The 18174-nt window shown below is 49.7% G+C and overlaps 4 protein-coding genes across 4 annotated transcripts; 3 read left to right on the forward strand and 1 right to left on the reverse strand.

The window, feature by feature from the left end:
• Positions 1-370: 370 nt before the first annotated feature.
• Positions 371-4670, forward strand: zdbf2 (zinc finger, DBF-type containing 2). Its single transcript, XM_044109618.1, has 11 exons — positions 371-761; positions 856-946; positions 1013-1069; positions 1154-1250; positions 1328-1485; positions 1563-2160; positions 2486-2605; positions 2670-3004; positions 3240-3393; positions 3465-4247; positions 4291-4670. Exons 3-10 carry the CDS (start codon positions 1026-1028, stop codon positions 4233-4235), a joined length of 2277 nt encoding a protein of 758 aa, XP_043965553.1. The 5' UTR covers positions 371-761; positions 856-946; positions 1013-1025; the 3' UTR covers positions 4236-4247; positions 4291-4670.
• On the reverse strand, positions 4637-10167 carry dytn (dystrotelin). The gene is made up of 15 exons (XM_044109631.1): positions 10083-10167; positions 7869-9031; positions 7633-7707; positions 7109-7301; positions 6949-7034; positions 6787-6866; positions 6655-6726; positions 6427-6590; positions 6231-6342; positions 6017-6150; positions 5801-5957; positions 5690-5736; positions 5477-5618; positions 4938-5403; positions 4637-4770 (listed from the first exon to the last, which is right to left on the reverse strand). Exons 2-15 carry the CDS (start codon positions 7885-7887, stop codon positions 4682-4684), a joined length of 1836 nt encoding a protein of 611 aa, XP_043965566.1. The 5' UTR covers positions 7888-9031; positions 10083-10167; the 3' UTR covers positions 4637-4681.
• A 76-nt stretch (positions 10168-10243) lies between these two features.
• LOC122827122 (CD59 glycoprotein-like) lies at positions 10244-13080 on the forward strand. The gene is made up of 5 exons (XM_044109735.1): positions 10244-10371; positions 10465-10548; positions 11647-11748; positions 11826-11899; positions 12605-13080. Exons 2-5 carry the CDS (start codon positions 10494-10496, stop codon positions 12725-12727), a joined length of 354 nt encoding a protein of 117 aa, XP_043965670.1. The 5' UTR covers positions 10244-10371; positions 10465-10493; the 3' UTR covers positions 12728-13080.
• Positions 13081-13733: 653 nt separating this feature from the next.
• Positions 13734-18138, forward strand: LOC122827074 (sorting nexin-9-like). Its single transcript, XM_044109652.1, has 16 exons — positions 13734-14080; positions 14684-14770; positions 14834-14908; positions 14981-15189; positions 15545-15629; positions 15714-15839; positions 16121-16238; positions 16310-16440; positions 16510-16613; positions 16688-16791; positions 16899-16976; positions 17064-17140; positions 17234-17323; positions 17497-17611; positions 17684-17775; positions 17858-18138. The coding sequence occupies exons 1-16, from the start codon at positions 14069-14071 to the stop codon at positions 17903-17905; spliced, it is 1551 nt and encodes a 516-aa protein (XP_043965587.1). The 5' UTR covers positions 13734-14068; the 3' UTR covers positions 17906-18138.
• The last annotated feature ends 36 nt before the right edge of the window (positions 18139-18174 follow it).

The raw sequence follows: 18174 nt of genomic DNA on the forward strand, positions 1-18174 counted from the left end.
AATCCTCAATTTCTCCAGTTTAATACGAAACATCAGGTGAATTAATCACCGTAAAATCGGGTGTATTTATTGCTTGACTCTTGAGGCTGCAGTTCCTCCATCTAGCCGCTAGTGGCCACGCAGTTTAGGAGCTCTGCTCTACATGGAGCAGAAGAAGACTGGACCGGAAACTAAACAGCAGTGGAGCACCGCTCGGCGGAAGAAGATAAATAATCCGTAAAAACAGCAACCATCGATCTGCTGCAGGTAAAAGTACCCGAGAATCAGTGATTCTAGGCGGCAGTGACGGGACCGGGCCGCCGCTGACGGGTTCCGTGCTGCCGTTAAGGTCAGGAGTTAATCTGCTAACAACATAGCTAACCGGAAGCTGACCGCTGTGACACGTCAGCATCTTTGTTGTCGCGGTTCAAAACGACCCGGGTTAGTCCCTAGTTGGACCCAGAATACGGAACTGAGACTTTAATTGACTAGACATGGGTTACTATTTCAGCAAGAAGTGCAAGCTGATTGGTTAAAAATACATAGAGCTAAACTGTGATTGGTTAGAAGGAAATCATCTGGAGTATAATTGGTCAGCAGCGAGGAGAGCGGTGCTTGATTGGATAAGAGTTAGACAGGTAACTGAAAACTCAATAGCGGCAGGTGTTAATCCAGTCTGAATAATCCATGTTACCATGGTTATGTGTATCACTACCGCGTCCAGTGTAAAGAACCTCCTGAGCTCTTTTAGGAGATAACTGTTGTCCACCAGAACAGTCCCGGTGGGTTTGACGTGACGCCAGGCTTGAACAGTTCTGAGAATGTGCAGAGGCAGCATCACCATAGCAACCAGTGTGGCGTCTGCTTCCCCTTCAGGCTCATGGACTCTGGAGCTCCCACCTCGTTGCTGTTAGTTACAGCATGGAGCGCTCTGATTGGACAGACCCTCTGACTGCGCCACCTCCAGGTCAGTGGATGTGTGGATGTGTGTGTTCACCATGTGCCGGTTTGTTATTAGGGGTGTGTGTTCCAGGTGTGCCGTCAGGATGTCTGATGAAGGTAACCAGAAGGAGGCAGAGCCTCCCAACAGGTGAGCTTACCTGTTAGCTCTTCTGGTAACCAATCAGAGACAGTCATCAGTAAAGGTGAGCTGTAGGTGTTGTATGTCTGGCAGGATATGGGCGGAGCCAGAGCCCGGTCCATCCACGTGTGAGCCCAGCAGGCAGGGTTACTGTGGTTACTGCAGAGTCCTCTACACCAGCCTGGACCAGGTACAGGAACGCCTGAGTTTAGACCGAGTCCGGCCTCATCTCCTCTTGATGACATCATCGTTATGTGTCCCACACAGCACCTGTCCAGCCTCAAACACCTGGATTCTGTCCGGGCGTCCGCCAGAGGCTCCGCCCCTGTGTCCGTCGCCAGGGGCAACCAGAGCAGGCTGACGCTGCTGGAGCGCTTCCTGCGGGACGTCCAGGAGCACCACCCGCATCGCTACGGCGACACCAGGTGAGCAAAACCAATACCTCCACTAACGCAACAGCTCAGCTGTTGCTATAGGTAACCTGTCCATCTGGGTCCGCCAGGCCATCCCACGCCGACCTGCCGTCTGTCTCCGCCCCCCCGCTGCCAAAGGCGGAGCTTGATGAACTTTGTTCCTCCGACGGAGACGGCCAGTCACTAGGTACTCGAGAACACCTGCCCAGCTCTGATGACGCGTCCTGTCAGCCAGCCAATCAGGAAACAGAACACAGCTTCTACAACCAATCAGGCCCGGACAGGCAGGACGAACGACAGGCGTCTCCTCTGCCCCGTTGCACGAACACTCCGCCCCCTCAGTACCAAACTCTGCCCCTTCAGCCTCAGGCTCCGCCCCCTCAGCTTCAGGGCCCGCCCTCTGTCCACAGAAAAGCTCACAGGAAGACCAACCGGAGGAAACCCAGTGACTCTTCATCCTCCACTCAGGCCCCCCGGGGCCCGGCTCAGCTGGAACCGAGCGCCAGCCAGAGGCTACAGGCTCCTGCAGAGGCAAAGATCCATACTGCATCTGGACCAAGGGCCCGGTTCTGCTCAGACCTGAGGCCCCAGAGGCCCTTTGTGAGTTGGCAGAGGGAGAGGAGGGCGGTCCACAAGGCGGAGGCATTCTCCACCCACAGCAACCCGGTGGAGCAGACTATTGAAGAGGTTGGTGGTTCACCCGGGGTTTTCACAGTGGAGGCCTCCAGGGGGCACTAGAGAGGTGGAGGGAACGTGATGAAAACAATGGAATCTAATAAATGTAATTTTTAAAACATATTAATAGTTAAACATCAGATTAATAAAGTTATTTCCACCAAGGTATGAGGCAGCATTTATGCTAAATGAATAATAAATAAAAGTGAAAAGATATTAATGAAATATTTCTTTCATGATGTGGAGCATTGTTTGTGGGTGTGCAGAGCTGGGGTTAACTGGCCAATCAGACGCAGAGCTGATGTCACATGACCTGTCCCCCTCTGAACCCTCCCAGGTGATTCAGATGTGCTGCTATACTTCACCTCATCACCAGCAGGAGGAGACAGAGAGCCTCCATCTCAGCTTTCCTGTGTCCATGGAAACGCAGAGTGAGGACTGGGACACACCTGTACAGGTATGTATAGGGGTCTGGGTGGGGTTCTGTTTCTCCAGGTTCTGACTGTGATTCTACTTAGCAGGTGGTTTTACAAAGAGCTGACCCACCTGTCCAGGTGAGCCAGACAGAGGGGCGGGACCTGGGCCGCCTCATGGACGTCCAGGTGGACATGGAGGACCAGGTGTACTCCAGCCAGCTGGACTGCGCCCTGCTGGGCGGGGCGGTCCAGCAAGACCAGGGCTTCTGGGATGTCCCCATAGAGGACGTCCTGCCGGTCCCTCAGCATATCCCAGAATCCTTCAGGGGGAAGTCCTGGACCCAGATAGAGCAGGAAGACGAGGCCCACGTGGAGAGGCTGGTTCAGCAGTTCAGACGGGGCAGGTTCATCTGCTACTTTGACACAGAGTCGCTGGCCAGGTAACAACACCTGCTCACCTGTTAACTCACCTGATCAAAGGTGAACATCTTTACATTCATTCCTAGTTGTTAGCTTTTTAGCTTATTCGTTGTCAGATTAACAGATGAGCTCTGTGTGGCCCACCTGGTCATCTACTGGTCTAAACATTTAATCTGGAGCAGTTCATTAGTCTGAGGTAGTCATCTCAGGTGATTCGTTAATCTCAGGTAATCTCAGGTAATCTGTTTCCCTCAGATTTGGCAGGAGGAGGAGGAAGGAGGCCCCTCAGGCCCAGGAAGCGGAGCCAGACACAGGTGTTCTGCCCTTGGTGGACCAGGATGATGATGACTCCGCTTGTGTGAGGATGAGGAAGAGGAGGCGGAGTTTCAGAGTGGCGTCCAGGTGTCAGGTGAGCAGGACGGGGTTGTGTCTGATTTTCTCTGCTGGAAAGAAACACCTTACCTGGTTTTGTCTTTTCAGGTGGTCAAAGTGAGTCACGGCACTCAGACGCTACGATTGGTTATCCCGACTGTCCATCAGCTGTCCTCAGAGGCTCCTCCCACCACCCTCCCTGCAGCCAATGAGAGAACTCCTGAGTCGCAGGCATGGCATTCGCTGCCTGCGTGTTACTCCAGCATTGTTACTCCTGTCCAGCCCCGCACCTCACTGGTCTACCTGCTCTGCTCCCCGTCCTGCTCTGCTGGCACCTCGCCTGGAAACTCCGCCCCCAAGCGCTGTAGAAGGAGGCGGCGGCCTGTTGACCTGCAAAGGCTAAAGGTCAAGTATAAAAGACTTCCTGTTAAGTTCTACGAGCCGGGGACCAATCAGATCCTCAGAAACCCTCCACAGGCTTTACTGAGACCCAGAGGTCCTGCCTCCTCTGGCCAGCCGCCGCCGTGCGTCCGTCAGCTGTTCCGGAGTCTGAGTCCTGACCTCAACATGGACCGCCAGCCGGGGGAGGGGCCTAAAGGCGATGCAGCCCTGATGAGCGGGCTCAGTGCAGATTCTGGAACAGACACCGTCAGGAGGACAGGAAGGGTTCCTCGGACTCCGCCCACTGAGAGAGAGAGGGGTGGCAGGCCACGCCCCCGAAGGACCAGGATTCAAGCCCCGCCCCCTCCACCCAGGAGGGAGGGGCTCCGACGAGCAGCACCCAGCAGGAAGCTCCTCGGCTCCACAGGCCACGCCCTCCCGGCACCCCGTAGGGGGCGGAGCCAGAGGGGGCGCGGCTGTGAGAGGGGGGGCAGGTAGCAGGACGGACTGGAGCCACAAGGACTACACCTGTCCCAGCTCACCTGGACAGGTGTAGTCCTTCACCAGGTGTTAATCTGACACTAAAGAAAACTCCACTGTGCAATAGGAAGACCCTCTTTGCTGAGGGACATGAAGACTGACAGTCAGGAAAATCGTTTCCTCTTTGCTGTAAAGAATGGCTGACAAAATAAATTATTTTCTTTATGATCTGTTTTAATAATTTCATAAGCTAAACAACGTTTTTACAGAATAGAAACCAGTACAGTTACATGTTTGTTGCCGTGGAGACATACTTATTGACATCATTGTTTACTGTTCAGCGTTCGGCAGCTCTGTGTCTCTGTACTGTCTCACCAGTTTAACAGGTGGCCATGTTTGTACCTTTTCTACCTGCGTGTTAAATGTTGGTTCTGAATAAAATGTTTTCTAAGAGCCACGCCTGCTCAGTTTGTCCTCACAGCGTCCACCAGGCGGGACACTGCATCCCCCACCTGCTCCGCTGCCGCCGCTAGCTCCGCCCTCGCACTCTCACCTGGAAGCAGACAAGCAGAAGCTGTTCTCTCTGTTCAGGACAAGTAACACCTGGCAGGTGAGATTGGTGGCCCACCTGTGTCAGTCTGTCTCACCTGTGACTCACCTGTCTTCTTCTGGACATCTCTTGTCTCACCTGCATGATTTATCTGATCCTTTGTGTCTCACCTGTGTTTCTGTCTCTTCTCCTGTCCATCTCCGTCTTCAGTCTGTCCACAGTCTGCTGCAGAAAGACTTCAGGACTACAAGTCCCAGGATCCTCTGCATCGGACAGATGGGGGACATTTGTTTGTAGGCCCGCCTCCTCAGGGTCTCCCTGTTGTCCTATTGGCTGGAGGTCTTTTAATGATTCCTGTCGTCCGATTGGCTGAAGGTCTTTTAATGATTCCTGTCGTCCTATTGGCTGACAGTCCTCTGGCATTTCCACCTCCTGTTCATCATGTGATGGACTGGATTTGCGTAGAATTGTGGGAGATGGAGTTTGAGTCTCATTCAGGCTCCATTCGTCCCCATTCTTCATCAGCTCCTCCTCTTCCTCGTCGTCAGTTGGAGGGTCAGAGGTCGGCGTGGCGGTTCCTCCCTCAGTGTGATCCATATTGTTGGCGTGTTGTTGAGCCTCCATCTTTCTCAGCGCCTGACGCAGCAGAACCAAACATAAACTACAGCTCCCATGATGCACCTGTCCCCCAGCTGCCAGTCACAGCTACCTGGTTGAGCATGTCCTGCAGCCTTTCGTTGTGCTGCCTCATCGTTGCCATGGTGACCTCCATCTCAGAGCAGCGGTCCTCCAGGATGCCCTGCTCTGATTGGACAGTGAGGCGCCATGCCCCCACCTGCTGCTCCAGCAACCTGTGGGACCAGTTCAATCCAGTTATACCCGGGTACAGACCATACTGGGACGGTGCTGGTTCCAGCCTCACCACTTATCTCTCTGCAGGTTCCTGACTTCAGTCAGCAGCGCCAACCCCTGCAGGATGGACACGTCATTACATCGCCTGACACTGCCTATCGCTCACCTGGAGCTGCCTCACCTGTTGGGGGGGCGGAGCCTCATCCGTCTGTAGAGACTTGGATGACGACAGAGGAGGAGATGCCTGAACTGCAGCGTCCCGGGCCTCCTCTTCATCACAGGAGGAAGAACGCGCCGAGGCGGCCGATGGCGTCACACCATCAGAGGTGAGCGGAGCTCTGCAGGCAGAACATTTCAACACGGGACCACACAGGTTTACCCTGCAGCGCTCTCTCACCTGTTCTGGGTCTCTGCTGGCTCCGCCCACGTCAGGATGCTCGTCCTATCAGCTTCTCTGTGAGTGTGTCGCCGAGGCAACAGGGCATGACGAGCATTATGCACCAAGGAGGACAGAGACTCTTTCCAGGTGGGCTGATTACAGAAACAAAGGTGGATTGCTTTAACTTTACCTGCCTGACCTCACCTGACTGACCTCACCTATCTGACCTCACCTGAGTGCAGAACTCGACCATTGGGTGGTGTGTTTTGTGCTTCCTGGTCTGCTGGCGGTTCAGGAAACATTCCTGACACACCTGGACGTTCACACACTTCCTGCAGCGATACCTGAGAACAGACATGAAGCGGGTCTGGACTCAGTCTCACCTGAGCAACTCTCAGTCCTCACCTGGTCCAGCCGATCAGACTCACCTGAGCCCGGTGATGGGGAAGGCCTTACAGGTGTGGCAGCGGACGGCATGGCTCACATTCTGACAGGCCGACAGTCTGTAGAGAGTCGGTAACCATAGCAACAGTCGGGGCTCGTTCTTCAGCCACGAGAGAAGATGAGATTGGCTCACTGCTGGAGCCCTGCCCTACAAAGAGGTGAGGTCAGGTGAGGTCAGGATCACCTGCAGCAAAGCGTTTGTGCGTCCTCACCTGGTTAAAACAGGAAGTTACTGCTTCCTCCACGCTGCCGAACGCTTCCTGCTCCTGGACCGCCGCAGGTACCTGAACACTCAGCGGTCAGAGAGCTGGAGCACTGGGGCATGATGGGAAATGTAGTCCTACCTTGCTAAGGTCCTGAAGCAGAGAGCTGAGTGCAGACCTGGTGACGGATCCGGAGCCGTCTCCTGACAGATGAACCAGACCTGCAGGACAGAGCCAGAACCATCTGGGTCCATTTGGTTCTGGATGGTTCTGGTTCATATCAGTACTCTGGTAGATACTCACTCCTGTATTTGGCCAGCACGCTGTCCGCAGACAGAGCGACCAGAGTGGTCTGCAGAGACCGCGCCGATACCTGACCAGTCCCCTCTCTGAAAGACAGCAGGTCCAGAATCAGCCCAGTTGTCTAGAAACCAGAACCGAACCTGGGGCTGATCAAACGGACCGGTCCAACAGCCTGAACAGCAGACTGCCGGTCTCCTCTGAGGCCGCCACAGTCACTTCCTGGGACGCGCAATTAAACATCCTGTTGAGAACCGCGGCCACACTTTCTCTGTTCAACATGGCGTCACGTCTGGGATTAGCCCCGCCCACCAGCTGGGAGGCTGCTGCGATGTGCTGAATCAAGACGGCATCCACTGGAACAGAAAGACAGGTCACAAGGTCAACTGATTCATTAATATGAACTGTTTCATTCATGGATTTATTAAATTGAACAGATTTCTTTCAGTGATTCATTCACTTGAATCAGTTCATGTTGATATGAACTGATTCACAGTTCATAAAAGGTGAACTGAACAAATGAACCAGTTCTGGTTACAATGAACAAGTTCATTCATGACCTGAACAGATTCCTTTCAGCATGAATGAACGCAGTCAGTCCGTTTAGGAACTGGTTTAACTGAACTGGTCTGCTGGTGAACTCTGACTGGTGCAGATCTGAACTGGGAAGGAACCAGTGAGTCTTACTGTGGCAGAACCTTTGCAGAGACCGAACCTTCATGGCGGTTCTGTAGACAGACAGACGGGCTTCCGTCATGGGTTCTGTTCAGAGAACAACAAAAGAACTGTTCATATTGGAACTGCCTGACTGGATCGATGACATCAGCAGGTCCAGGTTCAGCTAGCAGATGAGGTTCAGGGTTCAGACCAGAACCAGAACCTATCTGGACCTTCCTGGTTCTGAACAGCAGATTGGATCTCACCTGTGCGGCTCGGGTCCATGGAGATTCGGTGGATTCCTTAGATCCACAGAGAGTCAAACTCCAGACTCTCTGCAGAACCAGGACCTGCTGGGTCGGTTCTGATCCACTTACCAGAACAGGAGTTCAATCCGTTTCTTCTGGAGAGATGGAACAACAGAGGCAGATGAATTAGACAGAATTATTCTGACCTGAACCCAAGAAACCAGAACCAGACCTGGACCAGAACTGGACCTTCCTTCATCAGGAGCTGCTGCTCATCAATGATGAATGAAGGTGTCGCATTACATGACTGCTGTTTCCCACCTGCTGCCTGACAGCCAATCAGCAGCCAGCAGCACTGACCAATCAGAAGCCGGGAACAACAGACTCCTGAGGTCAGACAGGTAAATTCAGACAGAGCTTCAGTTTGACTCTGACCACCAGGGGGCGCCAACATTGGACTACATTTCCACCAGAAGACTCAGAAATTTTTAAATTAATCCTAAAAATATTAAGTTTTTGAAATTTTTTCAAAAATTTGAACAAGATATAGGAGTTTGTTTATTATTTAACTTAAAAAAATGGGATAGAAGAGTGTTAAATGACATAATCTGCCAGTAGAAGTAGAACTTTTTCATTAATATTAATGATTTATTGAGTTAAGCTGCTCTTACTTTTTGCTCAATTGTTTTTTGTAGGTTAGTTTTGTCTTGTCTTTACTTATTTGCACCAGAGGAACCATCTTGTTCCTGCTGAGTGTTTTCTGTTTGGTGGAAACCCTCAGGAGTCGCTGACCTCCACGGACAGAAGGCTCCGCCTCCAGTCGGTCTCTGAGCAGCTCACTGACCTCCAGCGCTGTGTGTGGGTCGGTTCTGGAGGACCGGTGGGTGCAGCGGCATCATATCGTGGAGCGGATCTGGACCAGGTTCTGAATAAATGTTTGATGAAGGGGAACAAGCATCCTCTGTGGCCGGGCCGTGAACACGGCCGCCGTTGTTCTCCGCTCACACTGAGCGCCTTGTTTGGCGTCGGGCGGCCGCAGCGGCCGACACCACAGCTGTCCAGCATCTGGACTGAGCTAAACGGCCGCAGGCGGAGCCGCGGTCCGGTTTCTCCATGGCGCCGTCACAGAGGCACGGCCTGTCCTGAGGATGACCCCGTGACCCCGGGCTCCTGGGGACTGGCTGTTAAAAATCCATAAAACATAAAACATCAACAGAAAGAAAAAATAAACATAACATAATAAAACACCAAGAAGATAAAACACTAAATAAAACAAAAATAATAAAACATAAGTATAAATAATGAAACAAAATAAGATAAAATATAAAATAAGTTCATAACAATAACACATTTATATATATATATTTGTGTGTACATATATATATATATATATATATATATATATATATATATATATATATATACATATAAAATACAAAAATGAAACAGAATATAGTGAAACATAAAATACAAAGGAATAGATAAATTATATAAACATAACAAATGCAAATAAAATAAAAGACCATGAAAATGAAACATAAAAAATAAAAATGCATGTAAATATTATATAAAAATAATAAAACTTTAAATAATAATTAAAATAAAAAAAACAAACATAAAAAAATTAAAATATGCACTTATAAATAGTAAAACCAAAGACATTAAAACAATAATAAAATGAAAAAGTAAAACACAGAAAATGTGTAAAAATGTAATAAAAACAAACTAAATGGGACATAAAAATATTAAAAACAATTATAGATAAAAATAAAAAATATACAAATAAATAAATCACAAAAATACACACAAAAGGTAGAAAAACCATAAGAATGTAACACAAATGCTATAAAACTAAACAGGGTGTGGAGGTAAAGCTTGACCGCAAGGCCCGGCCTGATGACCTTTAACCTCCTGACAGACAGCTGCTAATTAAAGGCTAAATAAAAGCTGCTAAAGAAACTTAACCTAAAACATAAGAAAGAAGGAGAAACTTGTCACTTTGGGATAATTCCAAATCCTTAACAAATCAACGTCTCCCAATGAAGCTTTAAAAACAACTTCAGCTGGAAAGCGTTTCACAGAGTGTTGGGTTTGGTTCTGATGTAGCCGGCCCGTTTAACGGAGCATTTCGTGGTTCTTCTCTCCAGGGATGATCCAGCTCCAGATGCAACTTGAGGAATCTGTGGGAGTGTGTATATTGAACTCATGATCTCATTTTGAATCTGGTTTCACCTGGGACCAAACGGGCTTTGGGTTCTGGATGGTTCTGTTGATTCAGAACCTCTCTGCCAGTGGGTCAGTGTTTCCTGGCTGTTAGTCTTCATCTCCCTCAGTCAGGGTGAGACTGAAGTGGGCGGGGCTTATGAACTCTTTAACTCCAACCCATCCCAATGGGCGGGGCTTACAGACTGTGTGATTATTGGCTCCTCCCAGTGGGCGGGGTCTGTGCGGTTCAATCATCCTTCACAGGCTCAGTTTCTGCTCCTCATCCTCACCAGAACCGTCCTGCTGCTGCTGCTGGGTAAGTACGCTGAAGTTCTGCTCAGACTGACCTGAACCCTGGTTCTGGTTCTGTCTGAACCTGGGTTCTCTCTGGTTTTGATTCTGTCTTTAGGAGAGACTTTGAGCTGCGCCGAGGTGAAGATGAAGCGCTCCCTGGTGATCTGCCTGCTGGTCTGCTCCTCTCTGGTCGGACTCGGTACGTCTGGTTCTCCTGGCTGGTCAGGTGATTTGGTTCCAACACCTCAGCAGAACCTGCTGGGATGTTTCTGGGTCTGAAGGTCTGATGCGTTTGATTCATCTGCTAGACACAGTCTGACCACTAGGGGACAGTACCTCAAAGTCTGAGTCCTGGTTCTGAACTATGGTTCTATTCAGAACTGTTGGGGAACAGGTTCAGTTCTCCTGACTGGTTCATGTTAAAGCTGTTAGGAACCTCCAGAACCTCCCAGGTAAGCCCAGGAGGTTTCTGGGTCTTTCTCCAAGAATACTTTGGGAAGTCCCTGGAGCATCCGGGTCCATTTAGAAACATCCAGAGTCTATATATGAATTTCCAGGAACTTTCTGAAACATTTTTAGGATGTTTAGAAAAACTTTACAGGAATCCTGAAGGAACATTGAAGGGACCTTTGTAGGAAAGCTTAAGGAACCTTTGGGGTAATATTTAAGGGACATTGAAAGAACCTTCAAGTTGAACCATAGAAACCTTTAGAACATTTGAACCATTTAGAACCATTTCAGGAACTATAGAGGAATAAAATGATATTCATAGTTAATGTTTATGTAGTTTGGTCTTATCAAAGGAAATGTTTGGAGTCAGTTTGACCTTGAAAGTCAGAAAGAAACTCAGATTTGCTGGATGTGGAAATAATTGTTGCTCAACATCCATCCAACCAAATCCTGGAAGGTCCCAGATGGACAATTGTGGGAATAAAACAGCAGCAGAACACGAGCCAAGAGATCTGCGTCAACCAGAGAACGAACTGGACTGGTTGAGAAGTCTGCATGTGGACAGATTGAGCATAAATTTGTCCTGCGCTCTGGGAGAGCTGAGGGTTGCAGTGATATGTGAGAATATTGTGTAATGCAGAACCAGGCAGCGTCGGCCCAAATGAAGCAGACACCAGCGGAGTCCGGTGGGATGATTTGCTATATTTAGCCACGTTTCAGAACTTTCTGGGAATGTCCCAGGAAGTTTTCAGGTGAAAGTCATGACCTGTCAGAACCTGAGCCATGGTTGACCTCTCATGGAGAACTGGACCCCAGGTGATGTCCAGGTGTGCTGCTGTGCTTTCAGGGTCCGCCATCCGCTGCTACAGCTGTAAGGACTACACCGGCAGCTGCACCAAGCAGCGAGACTGTACCTATGACGACGCCTGCCTCACACTCGTCGAGAGAGGTACGTACCATCCACTGGTCCCTTTGGACCTCAGGTGTCGCTCTGGATCTCTCACCTGGCTGTCTGTTGTTCTGCAGGTGGGATGACCTACAGGAAGTGTCTGAAGTACACGGAGTGTGAGCGGGGCCGCCTGGGCCAGATGTTCCCCCAGGTACCAGGTCCACCGTCCAGACACCAAACAGTTTACCGTCTGACCAGTTTGGTTGTGGAATCTGGTCTAGGTTCTGGTTCAATCCCTGCAGCTTTTCAGACCATAAAGATTCTGCTGGAGAACCAAACTGGTACCAGAACATGAAGGAACTTGCTGAGTCAGCAGAAGGGAGAAAATCCTAAAACCTTCACTAGCTGGTCCAGCTGGTTCTGGTTCTGGATGTGAAACAGCGTAAACAGCTGTAATAAACAAAAGATTATTTTATTGTTCAGATTTTCTTTTTTGCTAGAAACTCTCTCCTTTGGCTACAACCTGTAATTACACACTACAATGTTTCAGAATAGTTTAATTATGAATTAGATTAATAATAAAACAAAATGATTATTGGTGAATTGAAGGACACAAGGAAAAATTATATTTAACTTTATAAAAATTAAATTAAAAAATGTACACAAAAAATTTATTTATCGCCAGAGCTCCCTACCACCCTCCTGTGGTCACAGCCTGTAATTACACACCGAAATCCTTCAGATTATTTAGTGACCCAAGAAACTTCCAGAACCACCCTGGAGACCCTCTGGTTCTGTTGAGGTTTTCCGTTACCATGGACACCTCATTAGGACTGAAACCAGTTGGGTTCTCTGGTAGGTTCGTGCTGACTGCGTACCCTGACCTCTGACCTCTGACCCTGTCCATTCCTCCCAGGTGTCCAGCTTCACCTTCAGGTGCTGCAACTCCGACCTGTGTAACTCCGCCCCCTCGTCTGCAGCGGGCTCTGTGATTGGCCTGCTAGCCTCCGTGTTGGTCATGTGGTGGTGTGTCCACTGAGCGCTCCACGGCGCCCCCTGCAGTCAGCTTGTATAACAGCCTCATCGACGTGTCAATGTGGATCTAACCATCGCTAACAGGAGGATACAGCGCCCCCTGCAGGTGCAGGATGAGCCAGGCGGCGCCACAGCGCCCCCTGGAGTCAGAGTTGATCAGACTGATGAGTCGACAGGAAGCTGATGGAGGATGAACTGATCGCATTAATCAATAATCACATGTGTATGGATGTGCTTAACTCCACTCTAACTATGTAGAAATGTTTGTTTCCAGGAAGTTCTGGAGGTTCTGGTTCTGTAACTGATGTCGTCACTGACCTGAAAACAGCTTCAAACCAATAAAAGAGTTAAAGGAAACTTTGTTCTGTTTATTTTCCTGGTGAGAAAACAGTTGCAGCGCCCTCTGCAGGCTGAGGACAGCCAGTGATTTGCTCAGCAGCTGAACTTCTCTTTTTATCTTTAGTTCTGGTTTCCTCACAGAACCTTATGAACCAGATATTCATACATTTCATCATCTTCCTTTTTATTAGTCATAACGCAGTCAGAAACATACGGTCGCCATTTGCAAGTCAAACATTAACAGCGATAATGAGGGTTATTCATCATTTCTAAATGTCAGTTCCAAATTAATTTAGTTAGATTGCTAAATACTAAATAACTACTTATATAACTAAATACTTAGTTAAATATGGAAGCTAAGTATTTAGCAAGCACTAATGAAGTACTTTGCTTCATTAAATAATACTTAGCTCTTCAGTTTTATATATTTTCATATATAAAAATATTTTAGAGAAAAATTTATTGAGGTTCAAAATATCTTTACAGGAAAATTATCCCCACAGTGTCATAATTCATGATTCATGTCTTACTGTGAAAAATTATTTTTATTTTTATATACATATAAATATGGATTTATAGTCATCCGTTTCCATTTGTTTTATGTAAACACTGCTCCTCTGTGTAACCCGACGCTGCTCTGGGAACGACCAGTGAATCTAGCCCTGTCTTCCTGGTATCTGACGTCACAAACCGGAAGTTGACTGTCTTAAGAAAGCGTTGATTCCTTGTCCCGTTTAGAGATGAAGGTTCTGTTCTGAGCGGTTCTGGCTTCGGTGCCGTATCTGTGCAGCTGCCGATGCTACACCTACGCAGCACAGAGACTGGACCTGAACCAGCGATCAGATCCGAGTCCTAATCGGCTCACTTCATCGTTATGCTTTTACTTTGAAAAGAACAACCGGATGCTTCCGCAGCGCTCCATCTAGCTGGATGCGGGGAGAGCGGACGGGATGGATCTGTGATCGGAACCGCGTGGCCCATCGGAACCATCTTCAGTGACGTCAGCATGGCTGTGAAGGTAAGCGCTCACACGAATCAGGACCCCGATCTGGACCCGGACCGAGCGGTACCGGAAGTCCAGTAGAAGGTTCGGACGGAAACACAGCCGCAGTCAGCTGGAGCTGGAGCTGCGCGTGGAGGTCAGGTGGGTTCCTGAGATGGGTCACCTGTGCGTGAGCGGCTTACAACGGGTGACACCTATGGAGATCAAAGACAGGGCGGCCAGGGGGCGGGGCTTCCAGGAGGGCAACAGGCGGAAGTCAGGTAGTAGCGGGTGGTTCTTTTTGACCAGTACCGGTCCAGGTACCACCGCCCGGAACCAGAACTCATTCCCCAGTCCTTCCTGAGCTTACATGTGTCAGTGGATCACCATGGCAACCGCATTTAATGGGCAGGATGTAAACAGACTCGGTCAGAACAGGAACCAGTTGGTTTAATCATCATGCAACTGCAACTGTAATTTCTGAAGAAACACACAGCTGGACTCTGTAGAACCGGACCAGAACCGAACCAGACCAGAACCAGAACAGAACCAAACCGAACCAGACCAGAACCACGTGACATTCAGTTTTATTTCCAACGGTCCAATCTCAGTCCGGTTCTATTCTCTGTTCTGTTTCAGGCTCTGGTTCTGTATAACTTCACAGCGGAACCCGGGAACAACGAGCTGTCGGTCCGAGAGGGAGAGACGGTGACCATCGTGGACCAGGTAGTCCCAGTCCTCCCAGTCCTCCCAGTCTTCTCTCAATGCTAACTGGTCTCTGCTGTGCAGACTGTGGGCGGAGGCTGGATCACTGCTCAGAACGCCGGCGGCCAGACCGGGCTGGTACCTGAGGGGTATCTACAGGTGAGTGAGGAGGAAGGTCACTCACTGACTCCTCCTCTTCCTCATCTTCATCAAACCACTTCCTTCCTGCAGATCGGTGGCGGAGGAGGCGGAGACTCCTGGTCGGGGGGCGGGGCTTACCAGCAGTCTCCAGCAGGGGGCGACGATGACGACGGCGAGTGGGACGACGACTGGGACGACCAGTCGGTTAGCAGTTACCATGGAAACGGCAACATGGAGGAGGAAGCGGGGACTTCGGGGCGGAGCACCCATGGACACACCGTCAAGATCTCCCTCAACAAGTAATCAGTCCTTCATCCGGGTCAGGAACCACAACCGGACCAGAACCGCACAAGTAACCGCTGGTTCAGAGTCCAGTACCTTGTCCTGCTCCCAGTAGAAACCAGTATAACATCGCTGAAGATAGCAGATTAAAAGGAGATCCCAGTTTGGTTCCCAGTAAAATCTAGTTCCCAGTAACAGTCCCAGTATAACCCAGTAATGTTCCCAGTATAATGGTTCCCAGTATAACCAGTAGTGTTCCCAGTATAACCCAGTAACATTCCCAGTATAACCAGTAGTGTTCCCAGTATAACCCAGTAACATTCCCAGTATAACCAGTAGTGTTCCCAGTATAACCCAGTAGTGTGTCCTCAGGTTCCCATTCTCCAAAGGGCCCAACCCAGAAGTCTTCCTATTGGCCAGCCCTCCTGCCACCAGCAGAGAAAGCCTTCCTGTTTATGTGAGTCCTGGCTGTGATTGGTCGCTCCGTTAGGGCGGGCCTGTGCAGTGCGCTGTGATTGGCTCCTGGTTTCTGTCCTATCAGATGGGGGAGGTGGGACCGGTGTGGCTTTATCCGGCGACGCCTCTGGACTGTGTCATCGCTGACCCGAAGAGAGAGTCCAAACTGTACGGCCTGAAGAGCTTCATAGAGTACCAGATCACGCCCAACGTGAGGCGCACTGCTCTGCTGTAGTATATTGATACACACCATATAGTACTCCAGAACTGTCTGTAGTAGAATGTAGTATTTTGTGTTGCACTATAGTAGTCTATAGTAAAGGTACTTACTGATGAATTCAGCTATAAACACTGTAGTCTGTAGAGGTGAATAGCATAGTAACTATACAGTAGTACTGTGTAGTACTGTGTAGTACTGTGTAGTACTGTGTAGTACTGTGTAGTACTGTGTAGTACTGTGTAGTAGTCCTTACCACAGTTCGCCCCCTGCAGACCACCAGCAGAACTGTCAATCATCGCTACAAGCATTTTGATTGGCTGTACGAGCGTCTCCTGGAGAAGTTCGGATCCGTGCTGCCGATTCCCTCCCTTCCTGACAAACAGGTGACAGGTGAGCGGTCGCCATAGCGACGCACTCTGTTTTATCAGTTGAGTTTCTCTGAGTGTCGCCGTGTCTCTCAGGTCGGTTCGACGAAGACTTCATCAGGATCAGGATGGAGCGCCTGCAGGCCTGGATGACCAGGATGTGTCGCCACCCGGTGGTCTCCCAGAGCGAAGTCTTCCAGCTCTTCCTCACCTACAAGGACGAGCGGGTAGGTGAGGCTCCGCCCCCTGCAGGTGAGCTGTAGCTCCAGGTGCTGATTGGTTTTCTGATGCTTCAGGACTGGAAGTCTGGGAAGAGGAGGGCGGAGAAAGACGAGACGGTGGGTCCGATGATGTTCAGCCTGGTTCAGCCTGATGCTGCAGAGCTCGACGTGGCCCAGGTGTAAGTCACCTGTCTTACCTCACAGGTGTAGATCGTTATGGTAATATTTTGTTTCATGGAGTGTTTTTGTTCAGGGAACAGCAGTGTGAGCTCTACAGTCGGTTCACCAAGTCCATGGACGATGGAGTCAGAGAGCTGCTGACTGTCGGACAGACACACTGGAAACGCTGCACTGGACGTGAGTTCAGGTCCAAATGGGACAAACATGGAGTCTGCCTCATGTCTGCTTTATGTTCGCCGCCATTTCCTATCAGCTGATTTTCTTCTCTGGTTTTTGTGCTGCAGCTCTGCCTAAAGAGTACGAGCGGATCGGCCGGGCGTTTGGAAACCTGTCCACTGTTTTCAACAGCAGCAGGTATCCAGGTGAGGTCACTCTCAGGTAGAGAAGGGACACCGCGGTGCCTTCAGGGACGCTGGGAGATCTGAGTTTGAGAAATGTTTGTGCTGTAGGAGAGGAAACGCTGACAAACGCTTTGACAGCAACTGGGAAAACGTATGAGGAGATCGCTCAGATCGTCGCCCAGCAGGTAAAGCACACACACACACACACACCCCTACACATACAAACACACACACACCAAGCAGGTAAAACAATCTTTAATATCATGTTGTGTTTTCAGCCTCAAAAGGATCTGCATTTCCTGCTGGAGACCAACAGCGAATATAAAGGCCTGCTGGGATGCTTCCCTGAAATCATCGCTGTTCACAAGGTTCTGTCCTACACACCTGGTTCTGATGGTTCTGATTGGTTTAGCAGGGTTTGCTGTTTCTCCTTCCATTTATTAAGGCTCTTATTTTGGAGTTTCCAGGTTATTCAGTGTAAATGTGTATGAACCAGGCAGTGGGCGGGGCCTAACGGGGGCGTGGCCTCCCCTGTGTGCAGGCTGCGGTGGACAAGGTGAAGGAGGCGGAGCGTCTGGTCTCCACAGGAAGGATCAGCAGCAGCGACAGGAAGCTGATGACCCAGCGTGTCAGCAGCATGAGCTACGCCCTGCAGGGTAACCGGACCTCCAGCAGAACCGCCCACTGAGCCGCTCTCAACCAAACATGTCACTTCCTGTCTCCTGCAGCTGAGATGAACCATTTCCATAGCAACAGGATCTACGACTACAACCGCGTGCTGCAGTTCTACCTGGAGCAGCAGGTGGCCTTCTACCAGCAGGTAAGCTGGGGTCAGAGGTCAGGGGTCAGGACAGGAGAACTGACCTGTGACATCACCGCCTGTGTGCTCTCTGATTGGACAGATAGCAGACAAGCTGAGGGAAGCGCTGAGTCACTTCACCACCCTGTGAGGACAGCCCGGTGATGTCATCGCCCATTACTGTCTTAACCAATTAAAAGCCTTTAAACCGTTTTAACAAAATAAAAGCCTTTTTGCTGTTACTGAGCGGTGTGATGGGAAAAATGTACATTGTACCTTTAAATACGACTACCAGTTTATATTTTGATTTATTTAAATGCTTTTTCACTCCTGTTACTGATGATTTGTCTGAAACGATGAATAAAGTTCCTACCTCGTCACTCAGTTCAGTTTCTCATTTATAGACGGAAAAACTCACTT

The sequence above is a fragment of the Gambusia affinis genome, linkage group LG24 (genome assembly GCF_019740435.1).
Source record: "Gambusia affinis linkage group LG24, SWU_Gaff_1.0, whole genome shotgun sequence".
Classification (NCBI taxonomy): Eukaryota; Metazoa; Chordata; class Actinopteri; order Cyprinodontiformes; family Poeciliidae; genus Gambusia; species Gambusia affinis.

Excerpts from the sequence above, each read along its gene's own strand:
- zdbf2 (XM_044109618.1), top strand. The coding sequence starts at position 1,026 with ATGTCTGATGAAGGTAACCAGAAGGAGGCAGAGCCTCCCAACAG. Across the intron at positions 1,486-1,562 it reads CATCGCTACGGCGACACCAG|GCCATCCCACGCCGACCTGC; the intron begins GTGAGCAAAACC and ends TGGGTCCGCCAG. Across the intron at positions 2,606-2,669 it reads ACTGGGACACACCTGTACAG|GTGGTTTTACAAAGAGCTGA; the intron begins GTATGTATAGGG and ends TCTACTTAGCAG.
- dytn (XM_044109631.1), bottom strand. Across the intron at positions 6,727-6,786 it reads TGCTTCAGGACCTTAGCAAG|GTACCTGCGGCGGTCCAGGA; the intron begins GTAGGACTACAT and ends CTGAGTGTTCAG. Across the intron at positions 6,343-6,426 it reads TTCCCCATCACCGGGCTCAG|GTATCGCTGCAGGAAGTGTG; the intron begins GTGAGTCTGATC and ends GTCTGTTCTCAG.
- LOC122827122 (XM_044109735.1), top strand. The coding sequence starts at position 10,494 with ATGAAGCGCTCCCTGGTGATCTGCCTGCTGGTCTGCTCCTCTCTGGTC. Across the intron at positions 10,549-11,646 it reads CTCCTCTCTGGTCGGACTCG|GGTCCGCCATCCGCTGCTAC; the intron begins GTACGTCTGGTT and ends CTGTGCTTTCAG. Across the intron at positions 11,749-11,825 it reads CCTCACACTCGTCGAGAGAG|GTGGGATGACCTACAGGAAG; the intron begins GTACGTACCATC and ends GTTGTTCTGCAG.
- LOC122827074 (XM_044109652.1), top strand. Across the intron at positions 14,771-14,833 it reads CGGTGACCATCGTGGACCAG|ACTGTGGGCGGAGGCTGGAT; the intron begins GTAGTCCCAGTC and ends TCTGCTGTGCAG. Across the intron at positions 16,614-16,687 it reads GAGCTCGACGTGGCCCAGGT|GGAACAGCAGTGTGAGCTCT; the intron begins GTAAGTCACCTG and ends GTTTTTGTTCAG.